Here is a 21,809-nt window from a genome sequence, read left to right as displayed (position 1 = left end):
GGTTACCACACCGTGGAGGCCTGCATGACCCAGGGACTCAGAGAAGGCAAGCAGAAAGTGTGTCACGGAGAAGAAGGCCAGACTTCACAGAACACATGGCTTAAGGAACCGGGCCACGAAGAACAGAAGCTCGAATTCGAGTGATGCCCTTGACTGTCCACAGCCAAGATCTTGTGCAGCAGAGGCAAAGGTTACAAAATGCTCTCTCACACCCCCAAGTGGCAGGTGAGGGTACCGCAAATGCCAGCAGCAGGCTGGACGTACCTTATTTCCGAGGTAGGCCTCAGGCGCTGACCAGTAGTACTGCGGCGCCAGCCTCTTCAGGACCATGGTGTTGTTGATGCTGACCTGATGCCGCCCGCCCAGCCCATCCTGCTGGGAGCGGATCTTACTGGGACTGATCAAGTCTGTGACCAGCCACCCAGACATATCCTTCACCTTAAAAATGAAATTCAAGAGGTTTGTAAGATGAAATAGAACTCACATGGGACTTCCCCCGGTCCACGCTGACATGTTCACACTGAAAACCCAGATGCAAAAAGCCAGGAATGATGCTATCACGTAACACGCTGCTATTGTTGAACTCCACGTCCTGTGGCCCTTCCACTCGTCAAAGGACTAGAGACACCTGAGGGCAAGTCCAGCAAACCCCAAGCCCCCAAGAAAGCCCATGGATACATTCTGTAGATTTAAGAAATCAAAGAACTTAATAAAAGTTGAACATCCTTCTTCCTCTAAAAACCCCAAATCTGAGATGTTCCAGACCTGGAAAGATCTGGAGCACTGACATGATCCCACAAGTGGAAAATTCCACAGCTGACCTCATGTGATGAGTGGGAGGCACCACACAGGTGCACTACAACGAGGGTATCAGCTTGCCTTCAGGCCATGTGAACAAGGTGTGTAGGAAACACACACGAGTGGTGTGTTTAGACTTAGGTCCCCTCCCCAAGACACCTCATTCTGTATATGCACATATTCACAAGTCTTTGGAAATCCCAAGTCTGAAACAGGTCTGGTCCCAGGTATATCAGAAAGCGGATGTTCAACCTGGTAAGGCACTGAACAAACTGCCTTTGGCTAACTCTGACTCTCCCTTCTCTGTCACCTCCTGCTTTTCACTCAAATACTGAAAACGGACGACAGTCTCCAGCTCCTATTACTCCTAATCTGTCACCTGCATGGAGGTGACAAGTCTTCTCCCCAGGGTGGCAGGTGGTGTTCTCTGCCATCATCAGTGTATAAGCCTTGTGTTGCACAGCTCCTCCCTAACTTCCAGCCTTGGCTCCCTACTCAGTCCCACCCCCCAGATCTCCCTGTACCTAAAACACCCTGCCTGACCTCAGAAGCCCCGGGCCACCTGTTCCCGCCCTGGCCACTGGAGCACATTCCATCCCGCCCCTCCCACTTCTCTGAGCTGACATAGTCACATGCCCCCAGGCCCTGGGGGTGGAAAGGGAGGTGAGAATGGCCTTCTCCAGCATGCACTTCCTCATGGAAGAAATGTACACACACCATGCCACCCTGCTACTTTGAGAGGGAAAGGCACGTGGAAGCGGACACCTGACTTAGAACACTGAGAAGCACTCTTAGGAACAGGCTGCCTTGATCCACGACAGTGTCATCCCCCAAGGACGAGAGGGACACAGGAAAGTCAGCCTCGTGGCTTCAGTCACACAGCTCAGAGAGAGCTGGTGTGAGAGGAGCTGCTTCTTCAATCCCGCTCCGGGCTGGCGCCTCCCACCTGCCCAACAGGCCACGTGAGGCTGTCGCAGACGTCGGAGACGCCGAAGCAGAAGCACTCGGTGCAGCCCTGCGGGTCTCTCTCCTTCAAGTTGTAGAATCCCGGTTTGCAGCGGTCGCAGTCTTTCCCTTCGACATTGTCCTGCAAGTGAGGGAAAAGATTGCTTTGTGGAACCAGCACGCCAAGGCAGACAGAACAGAAGGACCTTCGCAGGAAAGGCATTTGGTGACCCACGGAGGCTCAACGCACACACGAATCCTTGCGAAGACAGAACAGACCAGAGAGTGTGAAAGAAACATGGCTTGCTAGTGTTGCCGACAACAGGGCTGGTGCTCTTTGAGCCGGGTCATAACATTTCAACAGCTTGTTCCATTCTGGTTTAAATCTTCCAATTTTTGCTGATATTACAACCATTTTAAAGTCTGAAGAGGGCTGTACAATTGTGCATCCTACCCTTCAACTGTTGAGATTCTTTTTGAGCACGAATCACACGGGCCTCAGACTCTGCTGATATGTGGTTAGCCACGCAGGGTGTGGCAGGAAATGCCGCAGATTACGGGGAGGTTGCTACTGCGATCACAGGGCCCAATGAAAACTCTCGCGGCTACTCCATTCGATAATTTCTTGTTATCGCTCGATTCCTTTTTTAAGAGAAATCCAAAAGAACACGTCTGCCTTGAATTGGCACCTGGAGCTCTTGCAAACACAGAGCTGGAAAAGTGCATCGCAGAAGAACAAAGACAAGGCCCGCTAAATGGGATGCAGGGTTTGCTTCATCCCGCAAGGCTCAGGAATGCCTTGGAATGGAAGGCCAAGAGGTACCAAGAGAGAAAACCAGGTGCCCGTGGAGGTCCAAGGACATCCAAGGACTCCCTGTGATATGCCCCGCTTCCCGGCAGGGAGTTGAGGGGAGTGGAACCTTCCTGCCTTGCGTGAGAACTGATCACCTGAGCCCTCGGGGCACCCACGTGTCTCAGAGAAGTCCCAAGGAAACCGGGGGTGTCTCTGCTCTGCACACTCACCTTGCAGAGACACGGCTCTGTGCAGGGGTCGTCATTCACGCTGCCAGCCGGGCTGCACTCACAGCGGACGCAGCTGGGGTAGCCCTTATAGCCAAACTGGCAGCGATCACATTTGTCTCCCGCGTAGCCTTCCTTACAGGCACACTGCCCCGGCCACTTCCCTGGAGAGAAAACAGCGACAGTGACCCGACAGCAAGGTGCACGAGGCTGAAAGCAGGGGTCAGGGAACGTTTTCCCATAAAGGGCCGGCAAGTGCATCTCCTAGGTTTTCAGGCCCAAGCATCTCAGCTCAGCTGCCATTGCGCAAACACAGCACAGAGAGCGCATGAGCAAATGGCCACAGCTCGGTGCCAATAAAACTTTATTCACAAAAACAGCCAGTGCACAGATCTGGACCCTGGGCTGTCATTTGCCAATCCCTGGTTTAGGAACGAAAGAGAGAGAGAGAGAGAGATGAAGTCCACAGAACTTGATGAAAAGGTGAAACAATTCAGTGGTTTTGGAAAAGTTTGGCATTTCTCACACAATCCAGCCATCCTATGTCTAAGAAAATGCCAGGAAAAATGAAAACATACATCCACAAAAATATCTGTCCATGAGGATTTATCGCAGTGCTACTCACAACAGCCAAAAGTCAGAAACAACCCCAACATCCATCAGTTGATGAATAGACCTGTGCATGGGGAAGACGCACACCCGGAAAGGTGGCTCAGCAATAAAAAGGAATGGCTTGCTGACTCATGCTGCAACAGAGACGGACCTGGAAACATTACACCACGTGGAAAAGGCCTGCCACACACACAAAACTCCACCTAGTATATGGTTCCATTTACTTGTAGTGGTCAATATGAGCAACTCTAAAGAAAGGCAGTAGATAACTGGTTGTCTAGAGCTCGGGAGTGGAAGGGGAGAGAGACGGGGAGTGACTACTAACAGGAAATGAGTTTGTTTATGGGATGATGAGAATGTCCTACTGTAAGATTGTGGTGAGGGTCCCATCAATGAGTATATGGAATTGTATGCTTTAAATAGGAGAGCTGTATGGTAATAAATGATAAAACCTTAACAACAACAACAACAACAACAAAAAGGCACAGAAGGACCAGCATCATGGCACAGGAGGTTAAACCACTGTTTGTGATGCCAGCATTCCGTATCTCAGTGCTGGTTTGCGTTCCAGCTGCTCCACTTCCAATCCAGCTCCCTGCTCATGTGCATGGGAGAGCAGCAAAAGATGGCCCAAGTGCTTGTACCCCTGTCGCCCATGTAGCAAACATGGATGGAGTTCTAGGTCTCTGGCTTTGACTTGATCCAGTCCCAGCCATTGTGGCCATTTGAAGAGTAAACCAGCAGATGGAAGATCTCTCTCTCACTCTCGCTCGCGCTCTTGCTCTCGCTCTTTCTCTCCCCACCCTGGCTGTCTCTCCACCACTCTGCCTTCCAAAGAAGTTAATAAAAGCACAGAGGCAAATGGTGATAGGCAACAGGTGTCTTTGCTTTTCGTACCAGATCTGAAACTTTCTCATTGCATGACCTCAGCCAAATTACTTAACTGTTTTGAGCTACAGGCTCCTTGTCCGTAAAATGGGTTAAATAATTTCTATCTGCTATGAATGAAAACCTTAAGTGATAAATTTTCAAATGAGCCCCATCAGGACAATTGTCACCACCACCACGCCACCACTGTCCTCATCACCCTCCCAGAACTGGGTGCACAAAATTGACTCAGGTGTTCAGTTTACCCTCTGCATTCCTGGCGGGCCCCAGGGCTGCACACCTGACCCTGCTGTCAACATCCACTTTACCTGCCCGTGGCTGAGACTGCTGGGGCTGCGGGAGTCCTTGAACAGATGTGACCTATCCAGGACACTCTGCTATTTACAAGTCCATGTGCAGTTTTATGCAAAGAACACTGATATTTACAAAGTTAACCAGACGATCTGAGTGCTTTGTGAGATGACATATGCAGAAGCTCTCTGTGTGCCTTCTAAGAGCTAACCAGACCACTTGCTATTGACTGTGTTGCACACAGGGCTTTAAACTGAGCCTTCTTATCTGCTCAAATGTCATTTCATCAGGCCAACATGGTCACCTCCTCACCCCGTCTCTCCCTCTCCAATCATGCTTCCTGTTTTTCTTTTATGCCTACTGCACTACCATCAACTGGCATTATATTACCCATGCATTTGTTGGTTAGCATCTACCTGTGAGCAGGGACTTTGACCATCCTGTGCAAATACATATTCCTCAGTTCTATCGAAATTCCCTGACACATAGTAGGTACATGATAAATATTTGGTAAATAAGGAATCAATAAAGAATCATATCACTACAATGGTAATGTTCCACTAAATATACATTTTCCACCAACAAAAAAAAATTAATTGAAAGCACAAAAATAAATCAAATACTTACCATTGTGTAAATCAGAATGGAGATCATCCTTAATACAGACAGAACTGAGGGAGCCCACAGGGTCACAGTCACAAGGATGGCAAGGCTCATCTTCATAAGGAGAAACCTCAAAGACAGAAGTTGCCTGGGTTTAGCTTACAGAAATCACCGTGATATTAGAAATAATGCCAACCATAGTATCCATGACAGGATACTGGCTTTTTATTGCAGTTGAGACAATTCTGGTGATTCTGTGTACTGAGCAGCTGTGGGACCCAGACAATACAGTGATCTCAAGACAGAAAGCCCCAAACACCTGTGATGGTGACAGCAGTTAGCATCGTCCTTTCCCAGCACCACTGCCACCCAGCCCTGCTCACTCCATCTCTCAGAGCCACATCTTCAGCATCACCTATAACCAGAGCACCACCAGCACCCAGGTAACAAGCTCAGGTCAAGTCAGTCTGAAGAATGACTGCCCATGTGTTGTGAGCGACATGCAGCCACGTTAGTTATTGGCTGAATCATCAATGTCTATGATTGGTATTACCAGAGATCGTACTGCTAGGAAGCCCCCACATTTAACAGCAAGCATACATTCTACTTTGAGCAAAAACACACAGGACAGAGTAGGAGCCAGCCAGCTGAAGAACACAGCTAGCTCAACAAGAACAGAAACATCACAAAAAGAAACGTGTCTCCAACACAGAGGTTAAGGCTTAGAGAAGCCGCCTGCCAGCTGTGCCAAGACAATGGAGCTCAGCTGTGGCTAAGAACCAGTCTTACTTTGTGTGGTCTGTAGTATCCGTCGACACAGGTCTCACAGTTGATGCCCATGGTGTTCTGCAGGCAGTTGATGCAAACCCCTCCTCCTCTGAACTGGCCCTCAGTGTTCAGACTTCTCTTCTGATGTGCAACATGTTCATCATAGTAACAGTCGGTGGCTTTGTTGTGACAATTGCATTCTAGGAGAATATTTTGACATCTCCATTAACAGAAAGAGGATGTCCTGTTTAGAGAAGACCTTTACCTACCCCAGTGTCTATGACTACAAATTAAATTGAAACTATGGAATAACTTCTTTGAGTAGGATACAGATAACATTATGGAAAGCAGCTGGGAAGAGATGACAAAATAATAAATGTGCATACCCAGCTGACCCAGCAACTCTCTCTGGGGATTATCTTTTGCAGAAATGTGTGTATGTTTATGAACAGCACATACAGGATCAGTCAGTGCACCACTGTTTGGGTTAACAGACTGTTAACAGTCAGAATACCCATTGACAGGTAGCTGTTTAAATAAATTATATTATACTCATAAAATGGAACTTTGTTCATCTGTTTTTAAAAAGAGCACTATAAATTGCTGATCTGGAAGAATTTTCAGATTTGTCGTTAAATATGAAAAAGTGTAAAGAATAGATTGCATATTGTATCACGTATAAGAACTGTACTGTGAGTACACATATGTTGCTAAATGATTTGTTTGCATAACAACTTAGGATGAACCTTCTAGGAAATGACAAAAACTGGGAAGGATAGACATGAAGTGGATGTAATGTTTTTTACTCTACATATTTATATCTTGTTAGATTTGGACTCTTGTGACTATATTGTCTATCACATCCAAGACAATAAAGTTGAATCCAAATTAATAAAGAATAAAGGGATATACAGGAATGGGAACATTAAAAAGCAAGCCAGTGAAAATACATTTAGGCTTCAATCACTTAAATTTTATTAAGGCAATCTGCAGTTTGGAAAATTATTTTGAATTTCTAAGAAAACGAGTAATCAAGTATGAAAGATGTTGAAATACCAAAACTTGAATGCAGTAAGAGGAAGAGCTAGCTTTACAAGAATAGAAATATTGCTTTTCAAGTTGCAAGTGCACCTACCTTCACACATGTTTCCAGAAGACACTGTCCCAGGCCTCCAGGGCTGCTGATGGAACCCAGGACAGCACACATTGCAGGTCTCTCCACAAGTGTTATGTTCACACTGGCACTGCAGCCTCTGGACCACAAGGGACACAGCACTGGGTCAGGGAACCTTACCTGCACGGCTCTCCTAATTTTACCCAGAAGAGAAGCTATCACAGTCAAGTAAGATGATGCACTTCACTCTAGGGACTATACCACACAATGCAGCATTTACCTTTTGGGGAATAACATAGGCACGTAACCTGGTTATAAACACAAGTGATGAGGCATGCAGTCAGCCTCAGCATGAGTTAACTAACAAGGTCATTTTCTAAAAGACATCTTGACTCTAAAGGGCTGTGAGCTCTCATTAATGATTCTCTTGGTGTTCATCTATTTTTCACCACCAAAAATAGAATAAATAAAACTTTATTTTGATTTAGTATCACAAAAATGGAAGGGGAAAAACAGGAAGAAGGGAATCCTTTTTAAAAGTATAGGTATCGCCGGCGCCGCGGCTCACTAGGCTAATCCTCTGCCTTGCGGCGCCGGCACACCGGGTTCTAGTCCCGGTCGGGGCACCGATCCTGTCCCGGTTGCCCCTCTTCCAGGCCAGCTCTCTGCTGTGGCCAGGGAGTGCAGTGGAGGATGGCCCAAGTCCTTGGGCCCTGCTCCCCATGGGAGACCAGGATAAGTACCTGGCTCCTGCCATCGGATCAGCGCAGTGCGCCGGCCGCAGCGCACTACCGCGGCGGCCATTGGAGGGTGAACCAATGGCAAAAGGAAGACCTTTCTCTCTGTCTCTCTCTCACTGTCCACTCTGCCTGTCAAAAAAAAAAAAAAATTAAAAGTATAGGTATCATTTAATAACTGCATAATTTTGCTTGATCATCTCACAGAAAAAGAGGGCTTCAAAATTCATCAACTTATTGAATTATACACTTTAAAGTGGTAAGTTCTATGTGATGGAAGTTTTACCACACACACACACACAAAATCACAGTAAGGTCTTAACCAGAAACACAAACTCCAAACAATGCAAAATGAAATTGTTTAAAGAAAGAAACCAACGATCTGAAATTTTTTGGCACACCATTGTATACCCTTCAATGTTTGCCTTGAATATAAAAGAAGTATGCAAATATTATCAGTACGGCTTCCACTGTGAAGTTTTAGTAAAATGTCAAATGCCACAGCTCACCTTTGTCGTTTCATCCCATGGGCAGCTACTCGCATGGCCGTGGCAAATGCACATTCCTCCGATGGAAATGTCTTTTATTGAATAGTAATACTAAGAAAAAAGAAGTTATCAAGAATGGTTGAAACCCCTTTATTTCAGTGATGTAAAAATGCTAGCATACCAATGAATAACTCAGGTGGTTTAGGAACCATTATTGATCATCTTAAATAAAATTCTATTTACATTTAAAAACTGTTTTTCATGCACCAAGAATCTTTGTGTTCAATTAAAAATAAATAATACTCAAATACTCATCAACAGAATGTAAGAAGTCAAAATATTTTTTCCAACTTGGCTGCATCTTAAACTAACTCAGTCATCTTCAAATCCTTGTTACTGACATCCCTAGAAAAATAGGTGAATTGAACACAGCACTGCTTAAAACAGCTAACATGTCACAAGCAAGATTTACCCCAGCATGTAAAGTTAGTCAAGCACATGAAAATTTATAAATGTAAAATGCAGTGCTTAAGATCTGCATGCAATACTTCCTTACGGTTCTGCATGGAAGTGTTGGTAGACTTCTTTTTAGATCTTATTTTCCATTATTCATTGCTAGTGTTCAGAAATCTGATTCACCTTTATTTACTGATTTTGTAAATTGCAACACTGCCAAATTCACTTAGTATTTCTAGTAGCTGCTTTGCAGATTTTCTTAGCTATACAATCGTGTCATCCACAAATAATGACAGTTTAGTCTCACTGTGCATTCTGTATGCCTTTATCTTTTTTTGCATGATTGAAGAAAACCTTTATAAATAAATAATAAAACATTTCCAAGAGGAATAAAAAAAAGATCTATCCAAGTAGAGAGAGAGATACAATGCTAATGGAATAAATGACTCACTTTTGTTAAAACATCCTTCAAAATTCTTCCAAAATTGATCTAAAGGTTCACTGGAATCCCAATGAAAGTTTGAGCAGGATTTCTTTTTTTTTGGTAAAAATTAACAAACTGATTCTAAAATATGGAACTAAATATAAGGAACCTAGAATAGCCAAAACAATCTTGAAAAATAACTATGTTAGAGCATTATTGTGCCTGACCTCAAGAGATACTGCAAAATTAAAGCAATCAAGCAAGCTTGTTGTTAGCATAAGTTAATTTAGTGGAATAGCAGAGAGCCCAGAAACAGATCCATAATAACAAGATCAGATAGTTTTCCATTTTAAAGTTTTTTTATGCTTATTTATTTGAAATAGTTACAGAGAGAGGGAGAGAGAGAGAAAGAGAATCTTGCATCCACTGGTTCACGTCTCAAAAGGCTGCAATGGCAGGGCTGGGCCAGGCCAAAGTTAGGAACCCAGAATTCCATCCAGGTCTTCCAAGTGGGTGGCAGAGGCCCAGGCACTTTGGCCATCTCCTGCTGCTTTCCCGGGTGTATTAGCAGGAATATGGACTGGAAGCAGAGCAGTCCAGACTCAAATCAGTGCTTGTAGGGGATGCTGGTATGCAGGTGGTGGCTTAACCCACTGCACCACAGCACTGGCCCTGGTCACATAGTTTTCAACAAAAGCATCAGAACAATTTAATGAAGGAAAGTCAAATATTTTCAGCAAAAGGTCCAAGAACACTTGCCTATGCACACAGAGGAAAAAGAACCTTGACTCCTATCTCCCAACAAACACAAATGTTGAGACAGATCGTAGATGTGAAAGCTAAGACTATAAAGCTACTAGAAGAAGCATAGATACCTTGGTAAACTTGAGGTCAGCAAATATTTTTCTGAGAGGACACAGAAAGCATTAAACAAAGAAAAAATGATAAATTGGATTTGATCAAAATTAAAACTCCTGCTTATCTAAGTCACAGGAGAATGAATAAGAGAAGACCCTTGCAGCATATACGTATCTGATGAAGGACTTGTATAAAAAATACAGATCTTGTATAACTCAGTAAAAAGGAGAACAAAAGCTCTGAGCAGATGCTGCTAAGCACAGTCTCCATATGAGTCCATCAGAGAAGTACAAATGACATCACAGGAGATGCGAGTGCACACGGATGAGAACAGCCGACAGAACAACTGACAAAACTAAATACTTGGAATCAGGCGCTGCAGCCAGAACGGCCTCTCACTGTTGTTACACTGATTGTAAAATCTCAAAGCTGCTTTGGATAAAAGCTCAGCAGCTTCCTGAAAAGTTAAACATACCGCCATAACCTAGGAATTCCACCCCTGGGGTTACTGAGGGAATATAAAAATATTTCTCCGTGCAAGCTTTGTACACTTAGCTGTACATTTTCCTCATTATAAATTATACCTCAAATTTTTACATTTGAGATTTAAAAGCACGCACTTGCTGAGGATCAGACGTGGAACCACACTCGAAGAGTGAAGAACAAAGGCTACTCCATTCAACACACTGAGCACTCTGGGGACAGCGCGGGGCTGCGGGGACGTGAGGGTCCTATCATCTACTTGATTTACTAATTTATTTATAATGTTCATTGATTTCTTCATTTGAAAGGCAGAAAGACAGAGGAACACAGATTTTTCCACCTGCTCGTTCACTCCCCAGATGCCCACAACAGCCACAGCTGGGAACCCAGCACTCAGTCCCGGTCTCCTACATGTGCAGCAGGGACCCAAGTACTTGATCATTACCTGCTGCCTCCCAGGGTGCGCATCAGCAGAAAGTTGTATTGGAAACTCAAACACACACACTGTGATAAGGGATGAGGGTGTACCAGGCAGGGACTTAACCACTACGCTAGACAGCCACCCGAGCTACGATCCACTTTAAAGGGAGCAGTGGAAACAAATGAGATGGGGGCCAGGGCTGTGGCCTAGCAGGTTAAGCTGGTGCTTTCCTGGCTGCTCCACTTCCAGCTCCCTGCTAATGTGCCTGGGAAAGCAGTGGAAGATGGCACAAGCTCCTGGCTCCTGGCTTCAGCCTGGCCCAGCCCAGGCCATTACAACCATCTGGGGAGTGAACCAGCAGATGGAAGACCTCTCTTTGTCCCTCCTTCTCTCTCTCTCTCTGTAACTCTGCCTTTTAAATAAATAAAATACATCTTTTCAAATAAATAAATAAAATGAAACATAATGATTCTTGATGAGGATAGAACAGATGCGACAGAAAAGGCCAACCTGGGAGGAAACATATAACGAAACAGAAAAGAATATTTCCCTTCAGCAAAATGAACTCTCCCCACGATCTGAGCACCGCCGTGTACTCACTCGTCTTGTAACGATTGGATCAAGTTCTTTAGGTTCCCGGTGGCTCAGGGTCATAAGGTCCGCGTTGAGTGTCCGAATGCGCTGTAGGCGCAGGCGGATGTAGCGCGCCGACGTGAATTCCAACAACTTGGGGGAAAGATCGTCGGCACTCGGTCTGCCGTTGATTAATGATGTGTGAATCTGAATAAAGATGGAGACATCAACATAGGCAAATATCAGTTTCAAGCCTGCAAACTATGGCCCTGGATGATTAACTCTGGGATAGCCCCTTTATAGATAGCATCTACAAATTAAAACAAGACAGCTAGGTGCTGGCAAAAATCTCCCCAACATTTGTGGACAACTCCTGACTCTGCATGATTTCAACACATCTTCAATCTACTGAAAGCGAACCATGGCAGTATCCCAGAGATGGATGGACGTCGTTGAACAAGGCCACTTCTCCCAGTGTGGGGCAGGATATTTTCATGTCCATCCCTGAAGCAAATTCTGAACACATAAAGAGGCTGGGAGAACTAAGAAATGGTGCTAAAAAGCCTTCATGATGAGGGTTCTCTTGATTGCCTCTGCTCTTAGAACAGCACAGGAATTCTGCAGAACTCCAGAGAGTAGCACCAAGCCAGGCGCTACTAAGGAAAAGCTCTTTCTTCACTACCTTTAAAGGAATGTGTACCATCTGGGGGTGCTGTGCCTTGAGCTGTCACACCAGTCCTCGACACCCACCAAAAAAGGAGAACTTGCCTGAGAAGACGGGAAGCTACAGGTTGACTATCTCTAACCTGAAACTCCAAAATTCAGACTCCACAATGTTCTGAGCCCCGACATGAAGCCACAAGTGGGAAATTCCACACCTGACCTCAGGTGCTGAGTTGCAGTCAAAACGCAGGTGCACTAAAACATCGCATAAAATTACCTTCAGGTTATGTGGGTAAGGTGTATACAAAACAGAAATGAATTTCATGCTTAGACTTGGGGCCCATTCCCAACATATTTCATTAGATATATGCAGAGATTCCAAAATCCAAAAATACCCCAAATCAGAGACATTTCTGGTTCTGAGAGTTGCAGGTAAGGGACACATAACTTGTGTTTCTTCTAGAGACATTTTAGCTCTCCCCTTAATATTTCAGGCCCTGGTGTAAGGGGTGCTACCCCCTTTGAAGAAGGTTACAGAAGGGAAGAAACCAACAAGGTAAAATGGATCCACAGTGAAATTCATCATAGCAGACACCTTGGAGGCTACTTTTAGTAGAGCTAGAGAATTACATGAAAGGCGTGTGTATGGCCAGACCAATTTTGAGTATTTAACATCAGCTCCTACCTATGGCTACGTGAACATCCGAGACCAAGGGGCTCTTGTGAAAAGCCAGGTGTCACCGGGGAGGGTACATACCTCCCCATGCTCCAAGGGCACCAGTCTAGAGTAATACGAGGTGCAGATCACTTCATCATCAGCCCTGTATGTGGGCGGTCCCCGTGTGGGAGTTATATTATAGCGTGTCAAACACTCCGTGTCACTGACTGCATAATACTGCCAGGGGCTGAACGTGGTGCCATCCAGAGAACGCTCCAAAATCCAGTTTCCAGGCCGAGGGGAGTTGGCAGCTTTAATGATGACATAGGCAACTTGGAAGACCTGGAACGAAGACCACAGAGGATGTCAACCCAGAATCAGGATAAGCCAGACACAGAAAGACAAGCACTGCGTGATGTCTCTCTCTCGGAAGTCGGAAACAGTGGGACTCACAGGAGCAGGAAGCAGACGTTAAAAGGGTTGGGAAAAGGGGGAAATGGGGAGATTTTGGTGGACGGGTACAAAGCTTTGGTTATGCAGGACAAAGGAGCTGTCCAGGGATCTACTTAGAGCAATGTGTCTATACGGAACAATACAGTACCATCACACACACACGCGCACACACACACACACGGTAACTCTCTGAAGTGATGGACAGGCTCATCACCTGGATTGTGGTGATCACTTCACAGCATTCATGTACGTGAAATCATCAGGCTGTGCACGTTACAACTTTTTAAATAGAATGAGTGCCAGGTGCTCAAACACGGAAGTGTTTACTCAAAGGACTGTTTATGTGACAACTTCGATTTTTTGTGTTCTTTTCAGTATAGCTGCAAGTATATATTATTCAAAAATGTGTCTTCCAAATATTCAGGATTAACTCAAAAAGTCCTCCTGGAGCAAGTGTTTGTCATAGAGTTCCTGGGTCTGAGTCCGAGCTCCGCTCCCAATACCAGCTCTGTGCCAGTGCCCACACTGGGACGCAGCTGGGGATGCCTCAACTACTTGGGTACCTGGCACCCATGAGGGAGACTGGACTGAATTTCCAGCTCCCAACACCAGCCATTGTGGGCAACTGCGGTTGCACCAGTGGATGGGATATCTCTCTGGCTGCCTGGCTGGCTCTCTTTCTTTCTCTCTCTATCTTTCTTTCTGCCTTTTGAATAAATAAAATAAATGATGAAGCATTAAAGAGTACTCACAAGTACATCTGTAGTGTTAGCATTAACAGCATTAGTATTAACATAATTGCATATTCTGTTAATTATGTATTCTAAATGGCAATAGTGACAACAAATGAGTTCTGCTACTAGTGGTGTTAAATGCATATCTCATATTGATTTGGAGATGGCACATCTGAAGAAAATAGCCCACTACATGTCTATCAGAATGGCTAAATTTCAAATACTGACCACACCAATGCTGCAGGATGTGGAGAACAGGAGCCCTCACTCTTGCGGGTGTGAATGCAAAGTGATCCAGACATTTTGGGAGACAGTTTGGCATTTCCTCACAAAACCAAGCATACTCACCTTATGATCCAGCAACCAGGCTCCTTAGTATTCAACCAAATGAGCTAAAAATGTATGTTCATTTAAAGCCTGCACAGGGGTGTTTATAGCAGCTTTATTTGTAACTGTCAAAACTTGGGGGCAAACACCAAGTTCTTCCACAGGCGAACAGACAAACTATGGTATACCCAGACAATGGAGAGTTATTTAGTGATAAAAAAACAGTGAGTTCTCAAGCCACAGAAATCCACAGGGCATCCTAAATGTACATTACTAAGTGAAAGAAGACACTCTTGAAAGGCTCTATATGAATGATTCCAGCTGTCTGGCATTCTGGAAAAGGCGATTCTATGGAGACAGCAGCAATATTACAGAGGAAGGACAAAGAGATGGGGCACAGGAGATGTTTAGGAGTGCAACCGTCCTGTATGCTACTGTAGTGGTAGACACAGGCTGCATATTTGTAAAAACCCACAGAAGGACAGGCATTATGGAACAGCAGGTTAGACCACAGCTTGGGACGCCCACATTCCATATCGAGTGCCTGGGATCGAGTCCCACCTCCGCTTCTAATCCAGCTGCCTGATGGTGTGCACCCTGGGAGGCAGCAGGTGACAGTTCCCTATGTGGGAGACTTGGATGGAGTGCCAGGCTTTTATTTTCAGCCTGGCCTAAACCTGGCTGTTGTGAGCATCTGGGGAGTGAACCAGCAAGTAAAAGCGCGCTCTCTCTCTTTCCTGCACCTTGTGTCACTCCTTCTTTATTTAAATACATAAATAAGTATGTAACTAAAACTTTTAAAACACCCCTATGATATACATCAAGAATGGACCCTGATATTAACTATGGACTTAATTAGTGGCGATATTGGATCATCACTGGTAATAAATGCACCACTGAAATGCATCATGCTACTAACATGAGAAGCTGGCAGGGGAGTGAGTAGGTATATGGGAACTCTGTACTTTCCACTCAGCTTTCTGTAACCTAAAACTGCTTCCAAAAAAGAGCTGTAATTAAAAAATTAAAAGTCAGAGCAGGAAGGAAACAACATGGGGGAAAAGAAAATGTAGAGGATTCAGAGTACAGGAAAGTAGCCAGACAAATCAGATTCGGAGAAGACACTTGCTGATCCCAAGCCCCAAAATGGCACTAAGAAGGAACCATCTCTCCAACAACCAAGCCCCCCCAGGATCACCTCCAGAGACTGGAAATCCATTAGCTCCTGAGACCATCCCCTGTTTGATGACAACTATGCACTAGGGATTTGTTTGTTTGTTTGTTTGTTTGTTTTTAACACTGATCCAAAGTTCCCCATAGATTCTATATTCTGGAGCTCCAAAAAAAGATGTTGAATCCCTTTCTTATGCAACTGGCCATCAAGTATTTGAACTTAACTGTCATACTGATCACCTCTAGAACCCAAAGTCTTCTCATTCTTAACTTCAACCTTGGGGTTTCCTGAAAATACCCATTCTTTAACCCAGGGGTAGGGAATGTCCAGCCCACAGGCCTATAAGGCCCATTAAATCATTCGATTTGGCCTTGCTAAGGCAACTGCAGGCAGGACTCAAAATTCAATACATCTATAGCAGGCTCATTTTTAAGTTCATTATTTCACATGGCTGGCGAAGGATTTTATAAATATCCTAACGGCCCTTGGCCAAAAAAAAAATAAAAATTCCCCACCCTTGAATCACCTCATTGTGATACTCTAGACACAACCTTATCTTAACACGTGGTTCTCCTACACCTGCTTTCTGAATTGGAAAGGACATATTGAAAATGCCACATCCATTGTCTCAGAGATTCAGTCTTAGCACACACCTGCTTTTCTGAAGGTAAACTACAATTCCTAACTCAGGCTGGGGTTGCAAGCAACAGCAACAATAAAAATGCTTTTCTCCAAGGGAACTGTCATTTACTCCAGACTTCCTCTTACCCAGGCTGACACAGGGGCTTATCTTCAAAGTCCAGTACTTCATATTTGTAAATACTTATATACCATGTGTATATAAAGGTGTACATACTTCTATGTGTGCATATATGTACATAAAACATATGTGCATGTGTTGGATGAGAGAGTTGTTCAGTAATTTTGAGTCTGACTTTTGGGGTTTTCTTAAGTTGGTTTCTTATAGCCTCTACCCAACTTGGCCCCACCAATCTCAGGGCCATAAGAGATCCTGAAACCTGAACCATCACAAACTAAAAAAATGCTACATTCAGCCACTGTAGGGAATCCCTAAGGAAGGACAAATCTATCTCATAAGAATGTCATTGACCCACAAGAAATGTTCCCAAACAAGTTAAGTCTGCAAGTGACACACGTGCACAGTGATAAGGCCATCCAAGTTCATACACCTTCTAGAAGGCAGCCACTGCTTCTCAAGTGCATTAGAGGCAAAATACTGTGTGCAGGGTTTTGATAATAAGGACAAGGGAGAATATCCTCACGTTTATTCACTGCTATACAACTGTTCTGCACAGATTTTACCCTAAAATGCTCTATGAGCATGTGGGCCGTGGTCACCCACCACGTGGCATAGGATAAACCGGAGATGCCAGTGGGAGAAAAGGCAAGTAATTGACAAAGACATCTGAAATGGAATGCATCTACCTTCTATTTTCCAGTTTCACATCTGAAAATGGAGTGAACTAACAGGCCTACCAGTGTGGCAAGCACTTCACTCACCTCGCTTTCAATCTCGACCAACAGCATCATTGTTATGTACCCATTTTACAGGTTTGAAAAATGATGTACACAGAGGTCAAGGAACAGTCACTGGGCTGCAGGTCCCTGTGAGGAACTGGGTGGTCCCAGTCCAGAGTATTTACCCAGCACAGTACTGCCTGCCACAGCACTGCCCTCCAATTTCGGTCACACAGCCTTCTTGTTGTAATGCCCCCTCCCCCTAAAAGACTCCTACATTCACTTGGGAACCAAGTTCACACCTGGATAAGCACAGTGATAGTTGTTCCAGGTAATTCTCCGGTTTCCATCATGAAAACCGAGGATGGACAGGATGGAGAATGTTGAAGAAAGAAAAGTTAGTGACGGCTAATGCTTACAGAGCACCATGGGCTATTAGAATGATGAACTCTTGGAATCTGCATGGCTACATTATTCCTGTGAAGCAAGGACTATCAGTCCCCAAACACACACTTTACAGATGAAGCACAGAACTACAACCCACAGGTAGTCTGCACCAGCCAGCTAGTCCGTTCTCTTTGCCATTATGCTGCACCACTGCTACGGGTTATGGAAAAGGGAGACAGAACTCACATACCGAAGCAACTGGTGAGTCCTAACCCATTTTGTCCAACCTCTTACCACAACCATTTATTTCAATCCCATGTTCTAGGACGGTCTCCAACCCATGCCAGCTTGTAGACTGAAACTGAGTCACTTGCAAGGGAATGATGTCAGGTGGAAGAACAGCCTGACATGATGGACAGACTCAGGGAGCAACTGGTGAACCCTTCTCTTGATCTTGACCCAGGCAAGGTCTCCAACCAGAGGAACCAGAACCGAGAAGGGGACTGTGATCTGGAAGTGTGAGAAACAGCAGCAGTCTCCTATGGAGACTCCAGGTGCCGCTCAGCGCTGTTAGGAACTGAAGACCCTCCCACAAACTTCCTACGGTGAAGCCCCAACTCTCCACACCCAGGACACGACTATGGAGGGCATCAAGGTAAACTGAGGTTGATGCAACATGACTGGTGTCCTTGTGAGGGCAGGAGATTGGGACACACACACACACACACACAGAGGTAAGACCGTAGAGGCACGTGGGGTTGGAATTCCCTGCACAAGCCAAAGAGAACGCCCTCAGGACACCTTGATCTTGGACTTCAAGCCTCTGGAACTGTGAGAGAGTAAATGTCTCTAATCGGAGCCACCCACGTGTGGGCTTCGTTAGGGCCTCCCCAGCAAACTCATATAAGTGCGAATTCACCAATCCCGTGCTGACAAACAGGTCTTCTAGATCATGTGGAGAAGTGAGGGGCTCTCCATTAGGATGTACGATTGTAAACCTTTTGTCCAAACAAATCCATGGCATTTCTGTTGCCCTTCTTTTGCCTGGTTAGCTAAACCGTCTTTTCTCTGGATATAAGGTTGGCTGAGCACAAACTGATGATGTAGGGGTTTTCCCCAGACTCCCGACCGTGACGGCGCTGCCAGCCCTGCAGCTGATCCAGCCGTTTTCAAATCCACTTTCATCGCGGTTTTCCACCCAGTGGCCCTCGTTAATGATCACTGGAATGCACATAAACAGTGTCACATAAATAAAGTAGGCACACATCAAACACTGCTGTCTACAGAGGAATCCAGACAGGAATTTTCATGCGGACTTCAGTCTTAACGTAAATATGTTAAACCCACAGCAGGCTCAGATGTTTGGAAAGTACAGATAGGGTTAGTTTCCAAGGTCAGGGGTCCATTTCCCACGTGTGAGGGCGACTGATGTCTCCTCCACACAGAGAAGGCAGTCTCTGCACACTGAGCTCTCACGGCACCTACGGGGGCCCAGACCACACAGGACCCCCTTCTGGAATTCTCCACAGAAAGACGGACTTGCCACCATGGCAGCCACTGAACAGTGACTAAAGGTACACCTTCTCCCTCACGTGAGGGAAATGAATTTTTGGCAGACAAAAGGGATTCAATTAACAATTAAGTATATTTGATAAATAAAAATGGAGCACTTCAAAAGGTTTGTGGGAAAAGGAATAAAAAGATTAAGTTCATTCTGGTTCCAAACAATGTTTGAAACACATACATACGACGGGGTTTCAAAAAACCATGGAAAGTGCATATTATGAAAAACGCATTCTTTAATGAACAATTTTCCTTGAAATGTCATTTATTTTATATATTTTAGTTAACTGTTTTGCTGCTGTTCCCTCATTTAAGACCAGTAGACACAATTAACAGGCAAAAGAAACAGTTTCATGGATGGGAAGAGAATTTTGGAATACAAATAGATTTGTTTTGCTTTAAATTTGGCATTGACACTAGAAGAACAAAAGAAACATGTCCAAGCCTGGTAACTTTTTATTCTCCTGCTTCATTATCTTTTTGCTTTTTCTTTTAATGGTGGGCAAAGATGTTTACAAGTAACAATAAATATAAATGAAGCAGATTTCTTTCCTCAAAATCCTAAAGATTCATGTGTCAGAAAATCAAGAAGTATCCATTTTTGAGCCATATGGAGACCTTTACATTTGACATTGAGATAAAGTGTGATGCTCCCTGACAAAGGGCAAAGAGACCCGAGTCCATCTACAAAGTAAAGAGTAACCAGTTGTCTGAAAATGGGGGAAGAGGAGTTAAAACACCTGTCAGAAGGAGTTCTGTTCCCCATCAGTGTGGAAGACAGTTTCCCAGACAGACGCTCCTAAGCTGCGCCCTGGTCCCCAATCACAGTTTCCATCTAAGGATGACTGATTGTGCTACTTTATCGAAGATGTGGAAACTGGGACGTAAGAGGCCAGTTTCCCTTCCTAGTCTCCATGTCCATGTCCCCATGGCTCAACTGCAGCAAGTGTTCTGAAATAATTTTGAGAAGCTGGTGGAAAATCCATTGGGACTACCACAAGAGCACAACCAGTGATGGCTCTGAATGCCTACTGTGGGACTTGCCTCTTTAAGCTCCCTGAAACAGCCTCGCTCCCACAGAATGAAAGGAGCCCACCGCTGAATGTGGTCACAGCCCATCCTCAGGCCCAGGACATGCAATACGTGCCGTTCCTGTCCCCAGCTCGGAACCATGGCCTTGGCCACAGCTATCCAGTTTTCACCTGTGAGCAACTTAGACTTTGAAATGACACTAGGCTTTTCTCCAAAACGCAACCTCCTTTTGTCCAGGTTGGGACAGAGGTAGCAATAAACAGGGCCCCTTGTACCCCTCCTGACTGTGCAAGTTGCCCTAAAAATCTGTCATAGAGACGGGCCCAGGGGGTTCAAGCCAGCAACATGCCAGAAAAAAGCAAAGCCAGAGGCTGGAGCTTAGATGGGCTCTGTTGGCTCTGCCCGACTCACTTCCTCCTGTGCACTGGCTGAGGGGACACAGGCAGAGGTGCAGGGTTAGCGCCCCTATGGCTAAGGACCATGTGCATTCTGAGAGCAGCCTGCCCAGCAGAGGAGAGCAGAGACAGGGACGTGACTGCTCCTCCTTGAGGAGGGCTGGGCAGAGAAGCACCCACATGCATAGCAGAGACTGAGAAAAAGGACCGCCCCCTAACAACTTTCCATGTAGCCTTCAGTCAGTCCATTTTGATGGAGCAACTGCTTTGTTACGATGGCAGGTGCCACAAATACTGCAGAAAGTAAGACGCCACCTCTGGGGTCTGTGTGGACTTGATGCCACAATGGGAAAGGGAGAGGCTGCCAAGTGGCCATGGAGAAGGATGGAGGCAGGGAGTTTCAGGGCTGCAGGGAGGTTGGTGTAGCCTAGAGAAAGGTGGGTAGTCAAGGAAGCTTCTCCACAGACACCCAGAAGGCAGGGAAAGACTGATTGACAGGTGTTTAGGTAAGGGGAACACAGGTGGAGAGAGACAGAGAGGACCACACAGTTTGCAGGAGGCCTAGTGCTGCGTTCAGAGAGCCAGAGGGACTGGGCGGGGCCAGGGTCACCACGAGGTCTTTGACTCTTGGATGGGCTGGCGCTGTGGTACAGCAGGTTAAAGCTCTAACCTGTAGCACTGGCATCCCATATGGGCACCAGTTCGAGTCCCTGCTCCTCCACTTCTGATCCAGCTCTCTGCTATGGCCTGGGAAAGTAGCAGAAGATGGCCCAAGTGCTTGGGCCCCTGCACCCACGTGGGAGACCCGGAAAAAGCTCCTAGCTCTTGGATTCAGACTGGCTAGCTGCAGCTGTTGTGGCCGTTTGGGGAGTGAACCAGTGGATGGAAGACCCCTCTGTGTGTGTGTGTGTGTGTGTGTTTATCTACCTCTCTCCGTAACCCTTTCAAATAAATAAAATAAATCTTGAAAAAAAAAAAAAAAAACTCTTGGACATCATAGGACCTGCAAGCAGGGAGTTCTGGAGTTACTGGGGGTGAAAGATCACGGAGTTGGTTGTTGGGGCTTGGAAATCACCACACAGTGGTGTTCACTTTGCAAGGGACCAAGATCAACGTGGAGATCAAACCAAGTAAGTCTTAAAGAGCCTTCTTGAAGGCCAAAATGTTGAGTGAGAAAGAAAACACGAGAGGTCCTACAGGGCAGCCTGACTTGGGTCAGCTCCCGCTCTGAGCGGGAAGGAGGTGGCAGAGTCTCTCCTATGTGGTCCCAAGCCCCCACATCCCACTTCCCGTCCCAGTCCCAGAGAATGCCTGTCTGAAAACATCAGAGAACCTGACTTGTCTTCACTTCTCCTCTAGCTCTCAAATGGACCTGTGCTTCCCCAGTAGCTCTGGCAATGTTGAAAGGCTCTCAGCGTCACATCCCTGCTTCTCATCCCCAGTCCTGAGAAAACACGCGCTCATC

At 45.5% G+C, this 21,809-nt stretch overlaps 1 protein-coding gene across 1 annotated transcript in view; it reads right to left on the bottom strand.

Annotated features, from left to right (window-relative positions):
- LAMA1 (laminin subunit alpha 1) overlaps positions 1-21,809 on the bottom strand; it is a 170,511-nt gene that overhangs the window by 97,167 nt on the left and 51,535 nt on the right. Inside the window, exons 4-12 of the mRNA XM_062201378.1 lie at positions 12,900-13,142; positions 11,507-11,686; positions 8,286-8,375; positions 7,061-7,178; positions 5,947-6,125; positions 5,182-5,287; positions 2,767-2,927; positions 1,745-1,885; positions 265-438 (exon numbers count right to left, since the gene is read on the bottom strand). Coding sequence (XP_062057362.1) covers positions 265-438; positions 1,745-1,885; positions 2,767-2,927; positions 5,182-5,287; positions 5,947-6,125; positions 7,061-7,178; positions 8,286-8,375; positions 11,507-11,686; positions 12,900-13,142 — 1,392 coding nt within the window. The remainder of the gene's footprint in view (positions 1-264; positions 439-1,744; positions 1,886-2,766; positions 2,928-5,181; positions 5,288-5,946; positions 6,126-7,060; positions 7,179-8,285; positions 8,376-11,506; positions 11,687-12,899; positions 13,143-21,809) is intronic.

The sequence above is a fragment of the Lepus europaeus genome, chromosome 9 (assembly GCF_033115175.1).
Source record: "Lepus europaeus isolate LE1 chromosome 9, mLepTim1.pri, whole genome shotgun sequence".
Lineage (NCBI taxonomy): Eukaryota > Metazoa > Chordata > Mammalia > Lagomorpha > Leporidae > Lepus > Lepus europaeus.
Note: the sequence above shows the minus strand (reverse complement) of the source record. Positions and strands in the feature narration are given on the sequence as shown.